Below are 15,708 nucleotides of genomic sequence, written 5' to 3' on the forward strand. Positions count from 1 at the left end.
CCATCACTGAGAGCATAAAGAACGATCCCAGATAGTCACCATTTCCCTCAACCAATTCTGATCTGACCCTTTAGAAATTACGAAATCCCGGACACCTCCCCAGACACCCCTACCAGTCACCACCCTGTGGACTTTCTAACCCTATGCAGCCATCCCTGATTGTGTAAGGAAACCATCTCAAGGGACCAACATCTACCTATCAGTCCTGTTCTTGGGGAATACAGAGGGACCACCAGGCCATGCAACCAGGGGCGGCCAATATATATATATGCTCCCTGTGGTTTCGGCAGGGCCCTCTTAAGAAGAGTACCACCTGCTAGCAGGATGACGTTATCCTCAGAGATCACAAGGTTATCCTCATGAATCACAAGGCCATGGTAGGGAGAGATTTCTTCCCAGACCTTTGACCTTCTTGTGCTAGGGTTTAAGGAAAGTGTCCACTAAGAAGTCCCCCTAAGGTGGGGTCTGGGCTCGGTGTTGTGAATCAGCTGGCTTTACCTAGGCCGGGTGGGCATGTGGCACCACAGCTGTATACGTCCCCTAGCCTGCTGTGGAGTACTGAGGTGCCACCAGGGAGGCAATGCTGATCCAGGTGTTGGGAGACATCTAGAGAACTGGGAGTCACCCTGTGTGACTCTAGGGGCAGTGAGAACTCAGTGTTACATCCTGGCAATGAAGGGTATCTGAGAATTGCTATTCGAGAAGGGTATTGAGAATTGGTTCCCCTATTCCATTCACCCCTCTCCTTTGTCTCCACAGCATCTCCAGGGCTGGGATCAGCCATGATCCCGCACCCAGGCACCTCCACGTCTCTCGTCATGCTGCTGCCCTTTCCCCAACCAACTCACGGCCCTGCACCCCAGCCACCCTGGGGACAGCCCCCTCCGCCCCTCCTGAATGTGGCATTCCCTCCAGGCAGTCGCCTCGTGCTGCCTGCTGCTATCCCCAGGATGCCCACAGTGGCTGGAGATGGTGGCTGTGGCCCAAATGGGGCTGGGAATGTCCAGCTATTCCTCCAGTTGAGGACAGGAGGGCAGCCAGTGGAGCCCCTCCACTCTCAGACCTTGGTCTACAACCAAACCCATATCAGCCTGAATGCCCCAGAGGGGTTCTGTGGGGCAGGGCAGCACCCTGCTCCCATAGCAGTGCCTGTGTCTTCCCTGCAGGCAACAGTGCCTGCACCTACCATGGTGGGAACCCAGGCCAGTCAGGGGGGCTGGCCTCCAGGCCGCCCTCCTGCAGCTCCACCACCAGCTGCCCAGCTGGCCCCGATGGTCTTCCCAGTAAACAACGGGCCACCATCACAAGGGGCTGACAGGGAGCACATCCTGCCTACTCCCAAGGCCCAAGCCTCATCAGACGACCCCTGCAACTCCACCAGCGTCTACAAGAACTTCCGGCGCTGGCAGCACTTCAAGGCCCTGGCCCGGAGGCTCCTTCCCCAGAGCCCTGACACAGAAGCTCTGTCCTGCTTCCTCATGTGAGTACCCATGCCCAGGGCCTGGGGCAGTGCATTGGGAGGATCACGGGGTGGGCAATGCAGGCTAAAAGGGCTCCCAAAGGAAGACCCTGAAGGCAATCGAGAGACCACATGCAGTTCCCATTGGCAGCCATGATATCTCATGCTGCCTGTGACATGCTTCCAGGGCCTTGCCCCACTGGATCTTAGCTATCCTGTGATAACATTTACACTTCCACAATTTCCAGGGTAACCCTTACAGAACACTCAAGGTCAGAGCGGGTCCTGGGATCACAGGAGCCACCACTGGGGTTTGAGTCTGAGTCCACACAGCAATCCCTGTCCACCACCAGCATCATACACAGAAGGTCACAGACCCAGGGACTTGACGTGAGGGCTGATAAGGAGGGAAGTCTTATGCACAGCCCAACCCTCTCTCTTCCCGGAACTTCCAGGAAGACAGAAGGTGGTCAGGAGCCCACCCAGGGCCACGCTGGGGCACCAGCATGAGGGTCTCTCCTGGGCCAGCACTGACATCGCAGCCCAGAGCCCTCACAGAGAGGAGACACTCGCACCTGTTCCCAGGGAGCTGCGAAGGTCACTGCAGCGAACCTGCTGAGCTTGGCACAGGCCAGGCACACGCTCTGTCTCACAAAATGACTGCAGTCAATGCTGTCATGAGGAAAAGGCAATGAGGAGAAGAACACAGCCACAGCCCAAACACCATGGTACAGGCTGTGACTGGACTCTGAGCACCTAAGGCAAGAACGCAGGCCGCTGTCCGGGGCTGCTGGGGACCAAACCAGAGGGAACCTTCCCCGCAGTGGCACACTCCCCTTTCTTGACCACTCTGGCTCCGGTTCCTCTGTGTCTATCACCATCACGACAAACACAGCCACCTTCCACTGAGCAGGGCACTGTGTCCATGTCGCGCCCACCTCTGACCTCCCGGCCGCATCGTCACTCAGCCTGCAACTGAAAGGAGTCTCCACGCCTTGGTGTTGATGTCTCCATCTCCCTGCAGCTCTGAACACTCAGCATTTCCCAGGAGGCACATCACCCCCCAACTCAGTCCCCATCCACAGAGTCCTGGTACCCCACTCAGAGCACAGCCTGCATAGCTCCCAAACTTCTCCCCACTCACAGGAGCTCTGAGGTCCCAACTCCAGTGCGGCCTCTGGCCAGCAACTATAAAGCAGGTTACACACTCAGCCCTGGGACCAGCAGCCCGCACCAGAGCCCTGGCATGCAGGTCAGATCATTCTGTGTGGTTCTCCCTTTGGGCTGCACTGCACAAGGCCACACGCTGGACAGTTTCAGCCACAGATGTTCATGTGTCACATCTGGAGGCTGGAAGACTGAGCACAGGACATGGGCTGGATTCAGATTCCGGTGAGCCTGCTCTTCCTGAGACAGGACCTTCCCACTGTCTTCATTTGAGAGTCAAGCTATGGTGTGTCTTGACCCTCCTCTAAGGACACCAGTACTATCATGGGAGCTGCAGCCTTAGGACCTCTCCTAACCCTAACTGCACCACAGACACCACCTCAGACCCCATCACACTGAGGATTAGGACTTGCACACATGTATTTAGGGGATACAATCATCCAATGCATGCTGCACAGTGATGCTGAAGCCGCAAACGGAAGACAGAGAGGCCAACACAGCCCTGGAAGTGGGTATCCCCCAGATGAGAGGTGGCCAGGAGGCCGGAGAGCCCACACTGGAGGAGGACACGACAGGGACAGAGGGAAGGGGAGACAACAGCACAGTAGTCAGACCCCTGAGCTCAGGCGGCAAGGTGGGCTTGTGTGTTTTTACTGACACTGGGGAATTAATTCCAGCCCTGTGCTGCGGACCCTGGCCCAGAGGAGGCCCACCATGCTGCTGGAGGAGGGCCTGCAGTTTGCCTTGCGTGAATGGCAGCACAAGAGCAACTTTGACCGGATGATCTTCTACGAGATGGCAGAAAAGTGAGTTGGGAGTACTAGTCCCAGGGTTGTGTGGTGGAGGAAGCTGGGGAGGGAGACTGGGCCTGAGGGGCTGGATGTGTCAGCACACATACACCGTTTCTTGGAACAGGCCCTCCGTGGGCCCTGCTCTCCCAGGATACTGCCCCACCTCCTGGATGTAGGGTTCTATGTGCTCTCCTCCCTGGGAGTCCTCCCAATCTGTGTCTGAAGCTACCGAGGCTTTGACGCTCAAGGTTGAGGTGGAGCAGCTAGCGAGCCCTTGTGGTGTCCTCCCACCACGAGGACTCTGCACATGGCACGACCTCCATTGGAGCGTCTGCCTCATGCCCTCGAGAGAGGCGCTATGGACAGATGTGTTCTCAACAGTGAAGCGCCATCCCAGAATGTGCTGCAGCCCAGAGTGTGTTCTCGGGGGTCTGGTGTCTCAGACGCAGTGCCCTGTGCTGCATTTCTGCCTGTTTATGCAGTGAGATAAGTTTAAACACACAGCACTCAGAGGCAATGCCCCACCTCTCAGCTAGGCCTCCCATCCTCCTGCCTGCCCCTGGACCCTCATCTCCTGCTCCCCCTACAAGGATCACAGTCTCGGGCTCAGGATCTTTGATTCTGAACTGGGACCCAAAAGAGCTTGTGATAAATGTCCTTTGGAGCAGCCTCTGGAGTCAGCCCTACTTGTGGCTCTGTATAGGGCCAGACAAGGCATGCAAGTGGTGAGATCTGCTGTGCCTTTGTTAACTGGGCCTGTAGGGGATCAGAGACACACGTCACAGGCCCGTGCAGGGCAGAACAGAGCACTGTTCCCAGAATGTTTTACCCCCATGGGACTGACCAGACATGGGCCTCGCTGACCCCAAGGGACATGTGCATGTGTCTGCCACCAGCTGCTGCCAGATCGCTTGTCAGGGCATGGGCCCCTCACGTTTGGCCTGTGTCCCCCACTCTCAGGTTCATGGAGTTTGAGGAAGAGGAGGAGATGCAGATTCAGAAGCAGGGGTGGATGAAGGGGAAACCTTGCCAGCCCCCACCGGTCTCACCACCGCCGCTTCCTCAAGGGCCCCCAGCCCCTGTGGCTGTCCAGCAGCCAGGTACAGTCTCCCGTGTTCTAACAAGTCCGTGGCAAAGGCCAACACAACCCCAGGATCTGTTGTCCCCTCGTCTGGGCCTTTCCTTCAAGAGCAACATGTGTTCCTTTGTGCAGAATGTCCCACGGACAGCCCAGGGGCCCACATGCTTTGGGCCATCACCTGGGGATTTTTCATGCCACAGTCATAGTGCCTCTCATCCCTTAGCTTCCCAAGGAGCCAGCAAACTCTGGCCAGGATGGGGTCTGGAGATAAGAACATGGAGTGTTGGTGACTCAGATGTTCCACCTCTCGGCCCCATCTCCTCTCTCGGATGCTCTTGTCAGGTTCGCCTGGCCCAGCGAGACCACTCATGTCCCCCAACAACTGCCCACCCCACTGCGCCTGACATGACACTGGGGCCCCTGTACTCACACCATGTTCCCCATCCACAGGGTGTGCCCCCAGGAAGGCCAGCTCCAAGGCCCTGCCTGCCTGTCCAGTGCCACCCAGACACCAGGGGCCTCAGGACAAGACACCCAAGGAGATCCCGCCAGAGGCCGTGAAGGAGTACATGGAAATCATGGACACGTTGCTGGGGCCAACACCCTTGTCCTGGGAGCCTCCCGATGGCCACCCAGAAGAGGACAGAGATGAAGGTTTCCTGGAGAATGAGGGGTCATACCCGGACCCGGAAATGCTGTCCTACATTGACAGTCTATGCGCCCAGGTGGATTTTGTCACCAAGGTGGGTTGGGATGCGGCACTGGGATGCAAGATCCAAAAAATGACCCTGCCAGGCCCTTAAGCCAAATGCAAATTCTTCACCACTGCCTTTGTGTTCCTGAATGAGTGAGTGAGTGAGTGAAGCTGACTGCCCACTGATTTACAACCCCAGTGTGAACAGTGATGGGGCCGTCATTGCTTTCTGGTTCTGTTCAAGTTCCCATCACCTCAGATGCTTCAAGCAAGGATGATCACGGACATCTTGTGTCTTTTCTAGGCGGAGGCCATCATTCACCCCAGATTCCTGGAAGAACTGCTTTCCCCAGATCCACAGCTGGACCTCACAGCCCTGTCCAAGGAGCTGGAGAAGGAGGAAGGGCTGACTGCTGGCCAGGTAAAGGACAGAAGGTGGTCAGCATTAGAGTAGGGACAGCATGTAGACAGGGCAGGGAGGGGCACCAGGAAACCAGGGGTGGGGGCAGCATGTAGACAGGGCAGGGAGTGGCACCAGGAAACCAGGGGTGGGGGCAGCATGTAGACAGGGCAGGGAGGGGCACCAAAAACTGAGGGGGCAGCATGTAGACAGGGCAGGGAGGTGAGCCAGGAAACCAGGGGTGGGGGTACAGCAGGTAGACAGGGCAGGGAGGGGCACCAGGAAACCAGGGGTGGGGGCAGCATGTAGACAGGCAGGGAGGGGCACCAGGAAACCAGGGGTGGGTCGACAGGACAGGGAGGGGCACCAGGAAACCAGGGGTGGGGGCAGCATGTAGACAGGCAGGGAGGGGCACCAGGAAACCAGGGGTGGGGGCAGCATGTAGACAGGCAGGGAGGGGCACCAGGAAACCAGGGGTGGGGGCAGCATGTAGACAGGCAGGGAGGGGCACCAGGAAACCAGGGGTGGGGGCAGCATGTAGACAGGCAGGGAGGGGCACCAGGAAACCAGGGGTGGGGGCAGCATGTAGACAGGGCAGGGAGGGGCACCAGGAAACCAGGGGTGGGGGCAGCATGTAGACAGGCAGGGAGGGGCACCAAGAAAGCAGGGGTGGGGGTACAGCATGTAGACAGGGCAGGGAGGGGCACCAGGAAACCAGGGGTGGGGGCAGCATGTAGACAGGCAGGGAGGGGCACCAGGAAACTCAGGGGGCAGCATGTAGACAGGGCAGGGAGGGGCACCAAGAAAGCAGGGGGGGGGGGACAACAGGTAGACAGGCAGGGAGGGGCACCAGGAAACTCAGGGGCAGCATGTAGATGGGACAAGGAGGGGCACCAAGAAAGCAGGGGGGGGCAGCAGGTAGACAGGGCAGGGAGGGGCACCAGGAAACCAGGGTGGGGGCAGCATGTAGACAGGGCAGGGAGGGGCACCTAGGTAGACTGGTGGTAGAAGGGGGGACACCAGCATGGCAGACCCAGATCATTATGTCTCCCCCTACTCTGCTGGGGAAGAATGACTTCTTGAGGAGCTGCTTCAGGTGGGGTGCAGGTGCTCACATGTGTTAAAGAGACAGAAGAGCCAGTTCCAGGTTAGGGTACAGGGCTAGAATGAGGCTCATGTGGGTGGAGGCAGAACCCCCTCACACCGATGGAACCAGCCCAGAGACTCGGGCCTTTCTGCCTCCTCCTGAGTACCTGCTGTGCACTCCCTGGCCTCCCTCGCACCTGGCACAGCCACTAAGGGCCTGTTTCCTCTGCAGGTAACGGCGAAGCACTTCTCCTTGACAGAGGATGGGGCCGTGGGGGCAACCCCCAGTCATGGTGTGCCCATACTGAACCCCAGCAATTCTGAATCTGGACCCCAACAAAGTGCGGAGAGTGACAACCAGGGCCCCTGCCTTGGGGCCAGAGCTCAGTGCTTCTCCCGGTCGATGCCTTCCCAAGACCTGCAGAGACATGCAGTCCCAGACACCCCCCTGTGCAGGCCTGAGGTTAATGCTGTCTTCAGTGGACATCAGGCATGTCCCTCACTGGGGGCCACCAAAGATGCTGGGAGTTTCAGAGGAGGACCCTCTGTTGGGGGCCCGCATGCACCATTGGGCATCTCCAGTGAGAACGAGGAGGAACTTCCCAGTCTCTCCTTCCTCCTGGCTTCCCAGCACCACCTGCTGCCCTTGGGCTTTGCACGCAGCGAGGCCTCTGCCGAAGACCTGCCCTGCCTTGGAGCTGGGAATCCTTGCAGAGCACCAAAACCCCTGTCTACCCATGGAAGGGACCCTAGGGGTCCCCTCCCACATGCTGCAAAGTCCAGGAAGCAAGCTCTCCAGGGAGGCCCGGGCCCTGCAAAAAAGAAGCCCTGCCCAGTGCCTCATCTCAGGGCTTCTGGAGGGCAGGCCCAGGCTCTGGGCTCTGTGGGAAACTCCCAGGCTCAGAAGAGGAAACGTGACCACTTTGACACCAGGAGGAGGAAGAAGCATCATTCAGCCCACTAGGTGGCGCTAGGGCTCTGGGGAGCAGCTCCTCTAGGTGCAGCCTGAAGCACATGGACCCTAACTCTGCTCTGCACCCAAAGTGCTGACCCTGCTGTTCCTCACCATAAGAGGGCAACTCTAGGACCCCCAGGTGGAGGGACCTGGGGCCAGAGTGTGGAATCATCCCTTTGGGACTTTGTTTGTGTAAATAAAGGAAGTTACATTGGAAACAGCCTGCTCTGCTGCCTTCTGTCCTGGCATCAGCGGGGTGAGGGCGGTGAGGCAGACAGACGGAGAGGCCTGCTCATGGCTGCACAGGGGCCTGACCGACATCTCCTTCCAGGTTCCCACGCTTCCTACCCCGGCTGCTAGTGCCCCGCACCATCACCGCCCACACGAGCCCTCATTGGCTCTGGGTCCTCCTGAGCCCCACTGCCCTCTGTGTCCTATACATGTCTTCCTGGGAGCTGCTTCTGAGCCGTCAGTCGAGGGCCCCAGGAGCAGAGTCCGAGAACTGAGCCTGGAGAGGGCACCCTCCCGAGGGGCTCCTTTCTGCTCCCCTGAAGCAGGCTCCAGGCAGGCCTGGTCCCTCCTCAGTGTGGGTCTGAGGAGATGGCAAGCGCTGGCTTTGGGAAAAGAGGCTGCGGCATCTGGGGTAATGTAGGCTGACAATCTGAGCAGCACTGATGGCCGCAAAGCCAAGGGCTGTGCTTTCTCAGTGACCAGGTGGGATTGCTCCACAGGGGGAGCTCAGCGCTGCAGGAGGTCCTCCACGGCTCTGTGCCCTGGGCAGCACTGGTGGATGGCCCTCATTCATCTTAACAGGCAGCCCCATCCTCTCCCAGCGGCCGGGAAAAGGGCGGGCCAGCACGAGTCCGCTCATCAGTCGACCACAGGCAGTGGCTGACACAGGTCTCCTGGCAGACAAGAGAAGGGCTGGCCCCTGGGACACACGAGGGGCAGCTGAGGCCCTTCACAGCCCCTGCAGTTTCTGTGAAGGCATCCTGGGCTGGGAGGAAAGAACCTGGGCGGCCCCCACGGGGGCTCTCAGGACCTGACTCCTACCCTAGACAGGCTCTGCGTGTCCCAGACCAGCACAGCCCTGTTAAGGTCTTCAAAATCCACTATGTTCTGTTCCCTGACACCAGCACGGATGCCTTGTGTGCAAGCCTCTCACTAACTTCAGACAAACATTTCATGACTAAGGCTGCACTGGGCTGGCTCTCATCCCCTCCCCACCTCAGTCTTCCGAAGGACGAATTCCACCTCTGATGGCAACACCCCTTCCTGCAGTGTCCTGTGTCTTAGTTCATTCCAAAGATTTTCATTTTCTTCAATTACTGCAGCTTTGGTAGTGATATCAAGAGAATGTTTGGGGCCGTGATATGGCGTAGCAGGTAAAGCTGCCACCTGCAGCACCAGCATTCCATATGGACACTGGTTCGAGTCCTGGCTGCTCCACTTCCAATCCAGCACTCTGCTATGGCCTGGGAAAGCAGTGGAAAATGGCTCAAGTCCTTGCACCCCTGCACCCACATGCGAGACCCAGAAGAAGCTCCAGGCTTCTAGATTCCGATCAGGCCAGCTCCAGCCATTGTGGCCATTTGGGGAGTGATTCAGCAGATGGAAGACCTCTCTGTCTCTGCCTCTGCCTCTCTGTAACTCTGCCTTCAAATAAAGAAAGAAAAAAAGAACTTCAGTAAAATAATAATAATAATAATAATGCTACCCTCACAGCATGAGTTATTAGTGTTCCCTCCTCTTCCCTTCTTTGGAACAGCTGAAGGGGATTGATATTCTTTTTCAAAGAAAAAATTGATTTTTTTTTTCATTTTATTTGAAAGGTACAAGAGGAAGGGAGAAGAAGGGGGGGGGTTGGAGAAAAGGGAGAGGGAGAAAATACTCCTATGTGCTGTATCACTCCCCAAACTGGCAATGGCCTGGGGCTGGGTTGAGTCCAGGCAGTATCTTCTGCTATAATCTGTTATTATACAGGAGTCCTAATGATGAGGTGGGGAGGTGTTGGAGGGGAGGCATTCTATAACCCTGTGATTTTACTGAACCTGGGCTACTGTCCTGTGACCTTCACATGTACCTCTGAGTAGCCCTCACCCCAACCCATGGTGTGGAAGAAATGAGAGAGCGTGCTGGAGTTTGGCATTTCTTGTCCACCAAGTCAGTTGGGTGCTGGTAAAACCTCCAAAGAAAAGACTCTCGTAAGAGCTGCTGTTGTGGTAGGCTTTGTAAGCAGGGCTGATGGTCTCTTCATATTTCACAGTCATCACATGTCCAGTCCCCTGTCAGAAGCAGGACAGGCTCTCCCTCTTATCCACACACCAAGACCTTGAGAAGGCTGCTGAGGTAACCATCCCAGCCCCTATGTCCATCTCTCATCCTCCAGTCACAGGCCAGGACCCCTTTCCTCACGTCCTGGTTCTGGACGCAGCCCTGCTCAGTCACTCTATGTCCCAGGCTTTCCCTCCCTGAGGACCACTGGAGTTCAGTCTTCCCTTTAAAACCCCCAGCCGTGCTCGGAAAAGCCCTGGATCCTCTGCACTGTGGGTCCTGAGTGGGACGTCTCACTCCTTCTGCAGGCCTGGGTGCCCCTGTAGCAGACACGTTCTGTGAGAGGCAGAATCAGCCTTCTCCCCTAATGGTGCCCCTTAGTGTTCCCCTACACACCTGCTCTTCTCCTGGGAACTCACACTTGAGAGTCCTCCCGCAAGGTCTCCTTTCTGAACAAGGGAACTAGATGCTGACCCCAAGGGAAGGGCGGGCATGGCGGAGCATGAGAGATCAGAGAGGAGCAGGGAGGGTCACTGCTTTCCTCTGATACTGCCACACTTGGTTTGAGGGTGGGTAGAAAAGCCAAGGAGAAGTTTCAGGGAAGGACACTGGTACACGGGATGAAAGGCGCTGAAGGCCCACAGGTCACGTCAAGGCTTTCTGGGAGGCCCTGAGGATAAATGGCAGCAGAAGCCAGGTAAGCGCAGTTCTGAGGGCTGTGTGGGGTCCAGCTGAACAACAGGTTGGTGTAGGATGGAGCAGATGCTGGGTCTGGGGAAGGAGTGGGCCTCTTCATTCTGTCAACCCAGTCCACTGAGCAAGAGACCCTGGGGCAGATGCTGGGGTAGACACAGGTCAGCACCAGACCCACACTGGCCTGTTTCACCAGTACCCAGACTTTGGGAAGGTAGCAAACTAGGGGCCTCCAGAACCAGACTTCCTCAACCCACTGGGGGAGGGTGCAGCTTGTACAAACAAGGTGAGAACGGCTGTGTCAGGACCTAGGGTATCACAGGAGGCCACAAGCAGTTAACAGAGCCAGCCTGGTGCTAGGCATAGGGTGCCAAGTTGGCAGGCACCAGGTAGAGTTAGGACCAGAAAGACGCCAGCAAAGAAGAAAAGGTAAGACGCCATTGACAGGGAGAGCAAAGGGGGACTTGGTGTGATCACAACTCGATGGCCTCCGGGTGTCCTCGTCCTCATCCCTGGAACCTGGGAATAAGTGACTTCACGTGCAGAAAGACTGTGCACATGGGATGGAGCTGAGGGACCTGAGAGGGTAGAGGACCCCTGGAGTACTCAGGTACCATCCCTCATGTCCTTCTAAGGGAATGGGGCAGCAGGGGGCAGAGGCAGAAGGAATGTGAGGACAGAAGCAGAGGTTGGCTGGATGCACTCTGAGGATGCAGGAATAGGTCACTGGCCAGGGTGTGCTGCAACGGGAGAAGCTGGAAAGGCGGGAGCAGAATGTGCACTAGAGGCTCATAGGAACCGGGTGGCCCACACCGGGACTCTGGCCCCTCAGGTCTATTAGTCACTCAGTGTCAGCCACTGGGCTCCCAGGTGGTGGTGACTTGATACTGGGTGCTGGGAAATTCACATCAGGGGCCTCCTGAGGACAGTGCTGTGCCTTTGGTGTCCTGTTGTTCCCTTCTTGGGCTCCCCACAGGGAGTGCCCTTCCCCTGCCTTCCTCTCACTGTGCCACCACCCAGCTTGAGAAGGCAGCAGCAGGCCTCATCTGCTCCAGGCCATGGGATTAATGCTATGAGTGATGGGGTCACCAACATCACCCTGCATTTTGTGCTGCTGGGGGAAGCACCAAAGGACCCCAGCATCTCCAGGCCCTTGGGGAGCTCCAAGAGGGTAAAGTCCCACCTCTCAGGACCCTATGCAGGGACAGGTCTGAGACAGGCACTAAGAACAAGTGCAGCTCAGACACAGGGAGATGGACAAGATCTGGAACTGGAGCGCCAACACTTGTTCACCATCTGCTGAATGCCAGGCAATGTGCTTACTTTTCTGTAGGAACCTTAAGACCAAACCCTTTTGCAGGTGAGGAAACCTGGCTAAGGTCACAGTGCAGGCGATGACCAATTACAGACTGGACTGGCCCACAGTGTGAGCACTTAGTCACCCCGCGGCACGTGTCTCCTCAGAGCTGTGTCTTGGCACTCTGGCTAGGGCGGGGAGCCCTGAGGAGGAGGTGGGGACCAGGTCAGGCAGGGGAGGAATCCTGAGGGTTCTCAGAGACAGGCAGTGGCAATGGACAGGGTGAAGAAGGAGGGGCGGGGGTGTTTGTCTGGACTCTCAGGAGTCCAGCTCAGCAGTGCCCTGGCCTTGGGAAGGAACAACAGGAGGGGAGGGTTGTGGGTACATGACGGTGTGCCCATCAGGTGCACAGTCAGAGGCACTGGCCCTGAGACACCACAGCATGGCCTTTTCAGGGGAATGCAGGTGCAGGGCCAAGCTGGAGAGGAGGTCCAGGCCCTAGCACTGCATTCAGCAGGCCCTTTTCTCTGCCTGTGGGTGCAGCAGACTCTCAGGAGGTGGCCCAGGTGAGACAGCCTGAAAGAAGCAATGAGGGGTGTAGGGACAGGGAACCAACAGACCTGGAACCTCCTCCCACGAGGAGGGCAGGGAGCTGAGGGCCCTCCCTGTAGCTCAGCGAGCTCACTGGGAAGCAATGAAAACTGAGTTACTGGTGCAGGCACTCTACGTAGCACCACCTGCAGTGCTAGCATTCCTATGGGTGCCAGTTCAAATCCCTGCTACTCTACTTCCCATCCAACCCCCTGTTAATGAGACAGGTAAAAGCAGTGGAGTGTGGCCCAAGCATTTGGGTCCCTGCCACCCAGATGGGAGACCCTGATGATGTTCCTGGCTCCTGGCTTCAGCCTGGCCCAGCCCTGGATATAGTGGCCAAGTGGGGAGTGAATGTGTAGGTGAAAGATCCTCTCTCTGCGTTTCTCCCTCTCTCTATGCAAGTGTGACTTCAGATTAAATAAACAAATCTATTTATGAAAACTAAATTGCCAGCCGACGCCACCTCTCAATAGGCTAATCCTCCGCCTGCGGCATTGGCACCCAGGTTCTAGTCCCAGTAGGGGCGCTGGATTCTGTCCCGGTTGCCCCTCTTCCAGGCCAGCTCTCTGCTATGGCCTGGGAGTGCAGTGGAGGATGACCCAAGTGCTTGGGCCCTGCATCCGCATGGGAGACCAGGAAAGGCACCTGGCTCCTGGCTTCGGATCAGCACGATGTGCCGGCTGTTGCGTGCCAGCAACGGCAGCCATTGGAGGGTGAACCAACTGTAGACCTTTCTCTCTGTCTCTCTCTCTCTCTCACTGTCCATTCTGCCTGTCAAAAAACACAAAACAAAAAAAAAACTAAATTGCCAATGGACCCTTCCCACTGCCAGGGTGAGTCAGTGTTCAGAGTGGGGACAACAAACACCAGGTTCTAGATTTCAATCTGTCGTTTTGCTAGTGGTATGATTTAGCTAAATGTATTCAGTTATAAAAGCTTGCCATAATAAGTTGTCATTAACTAGGTAGTTTGGAAATAAGAGAAACTGATTCTCATGATTATGGAAGCCAGAAGTCAAAATCAAGGCGTTTCAAAGTCACTCCACCTTAAAATGCTGCAGGAGGAACTCCTCACCTCTGCTTACTTCTGGTTGCTGTTGGTGTTTTGTGGCTTCTAACTGTATCACTCCAGCCTCTGCCTCTGTCTCCATGGGAATATCTTACCTCTGTGTGTCTCCATGGATCCTCTTATTTTTTAACACCTTCATTTTTATTTATTTGAGAGTTGGAGAGATCAGAGACAAAGAATGACAGACAGAGATCTTCCATCTCTTAGTCTACTTGCCTAAAGCTCTTGAAAGGCAGGGATGGGTCAGATTGAAGGTAGAGTTGGGAACTGATTCCAAGTGCCACTTGAGTGGCGTGGGGCTAGCTACCTGAGCCATCACTGCTGTCTCCCTGGGTACATATGAACAAGTAGCTGGAATTAAAATCAAACACAGGCACCCTAACATGGCCTGGGCACCACAAGTAGCCTCGTAACCACTGCATCAAATGCCTGAAACTGGCCTCTCTTCTCATATGGACATTAGTCATTGGATTTAGGATCTACCCAAAAGGTGTTGTCATCCTGAGATTTTTTTTTTTAAATAAATGCTTATTCTAGTCCCACTATCTTATCTCTCTTTTTTTTAAGATTTTATTTTATTTATTTGAAAGACAGAGTTACAGAGAGAGATGGAGACAGAGAAAGAGGTCTTCCATCTGCTGGTTCATTCCCCAGCTGGCTCCAACGGCTTGAGCTGAGATGATCTGAAGCCAGGATCTTCCTCTGGGTCTCCCACGTGTGTGCAGGGGCCTGATGACTTGAGCCATCTTCCACTGCTTTTTCCAGGCCATAGCAGAGAGCTGGATTGGAAGAAGAGCAGCCAGGACTAGAACCCTCACCCATATAGGATGCCGGCACTTCAGGCCAGGGCCTTAACCTGCTGTGCCACAGCGCTGGCCCCCATCCTGAGATTCTTAATAAAGTACATCTATAAAGTCCCCATTCCCAACTATGGTCAAACTCAAAGGTTCCCGGGAAGAGAAAAAATTGGGGGATGTTAACCCACACAATACACCATCCTTTCAACAACCACATGAAGGAGGGTTCAGAAACCCCGATTACAGAGGACAACACCAGCTCAGAAGATAAAAAGACCAGGAGCAGCTAGCCACACAGCAGGACTATGTGGCAGAATACGCCTAACAGAATACGGTCCTAACAATTTCCTCTCCACTCCATGCTGCCATGTATGGAACAGTTTAGCCCACAGAGGCCTGCGCAGGAGACTCGGCCACATGGAGGATGCTGTAGTGACCAGAATGGCTGGGCCCAGGTTGTATCACTCACTTTCACCTACTCACTTTCTGTCTCTGCTTTTACACCTCAGTTTTTACACCTATACTGTATAGTTTTACAGCTCAGTTTTTACACATATAAAATGGGACCCAGTCCTTATGTAAAAAAGTGAACTTATATCCAGAATATACAGAGAGCTACTACAAAAAAAAGTCAGTCACCTAACAGAAAACCAACAGGTTAAAAAAATAGAACAGAAATTTCACAGATCTCCAATGACAATACACATATGAAAATGTAATTAGTCAGTCATCAGCAAAATGCAAATAAAAATCGTAAACCACCCCACTCACCAAAATGATCAGAATGAGTGTTGGTGAGGATACAACCTCTGATGCAGGCTGTTTGCTAACCTGGGAGGAAGATGAACCCACACCCCTTTCTATCCTGCAATGCTAGTGGTGACTTTCTTTCTTTCTTTTTTTTTTTTTATATACAGAAGGTCAATTTAGTATATATTAAGTAAAGATTTCAACAGTTTGCACCCACATAGAAACACAAAGTGAAACATACTGTTTGAGTACTAGTTATAGCATTAAATCAAAATGTACAGTACATTAAGGACAGAGATCCCACATCAGGAGCAAGCGCACAGTGGCTCCTGTTGTTGACCCAACAAATTGACACTCTAGTTTATGGCACCAGTAACCACCCTAGGCTGTCGTCATGAGTTGCCAAGGCTATGGAAGCCTTCCAAGTTCCCCGACTCTGATCATATTTAGACAAGGTCATAAAAGACAGGGTGAGGATAGTAACCAATGATCCTAAGAGTGGCATTTACCAGGTCTGAACAATTATACAGCATTAAGTGGGGAAGAGGACCATCAGTACACACAGGTTGGGAGTAGAGCCATTGGTGGTAGAGTAGAGGTTA

The 15,708-nt window shown here is 55.1% G+C and overlaps 1 protein-coding gene across 1 annotated transcript; it reads left to right on the forward strand.

Moving 5' to 3' along the window:
- Nucleotides 1-782: 782 nt before the first annotated feature.
- On the forward strand, nucleotides 783-7,642 carry LOC133754288 (NUT family member 2G-like). Its single transcript, XM_062184758.1, has 6 exons — nucleotides 783-1,480; nucleotides 3,304-3,432; nucleotides 4,378-4,517; nucleotides 4,949-5,241; nucleotides 5,497-5,630; nucleotides 6,994-7,642. The coding sequence occupies exons 1-6, from the start codon at nucleotides 783-785 to the stop codon at nucleotides 7,640-7,642; spliced, it is 2,043 nt and encodes a 680-aa protein (XP_062040742.1).
- The last annotated feature ends 8,066 nt before the right edge of the window (nucleotides 7,643-15,708 follow it).

Source organism: Lepus europaeus (genome assembly GCF_033115175.1).
Source record: "Lepus europaeus isolate LE1 chromosome 12 unlocalized genomic scaffold, mLepTim1.pri SUPER_12_unloc_2, whole genome shotgun sequence".
Classification (NCBI taxonomy): Eukaryota; Metazoa; Chordata; class Mammalia; order Lagomorpha; family Leporidae; genus Lepus; species Lepus europaeus.

What these genes read in the sequence shown, in the direction of transcription:
- LOC133754288 (XM_062184758.1), top strand. Translation starts at nt 783, where the DNA reads ATGATCCCGCACCCAGGCACCTCCACGTCTCTCGTCATGCTGCTGCCC. An exon ending in GCTCTGTCCTGCTTCCTCAT is followed by an intron (nt 1,481 to 3,303) that starts GTGAGTACCCAT and finishes AATTAATTCCAG; the next exon opens with CCCTGTGCTGCGGACCCTGG. An exon ending in TGTGGCTGTCCAGCAGCCAG is followed by an intron (nt 4,518 to 4,948) that starts GTACAGTCTCCC and finishes CCCCATCCACAG; the next exon opens with GGTGTGCCCCCAGGAAGGCC.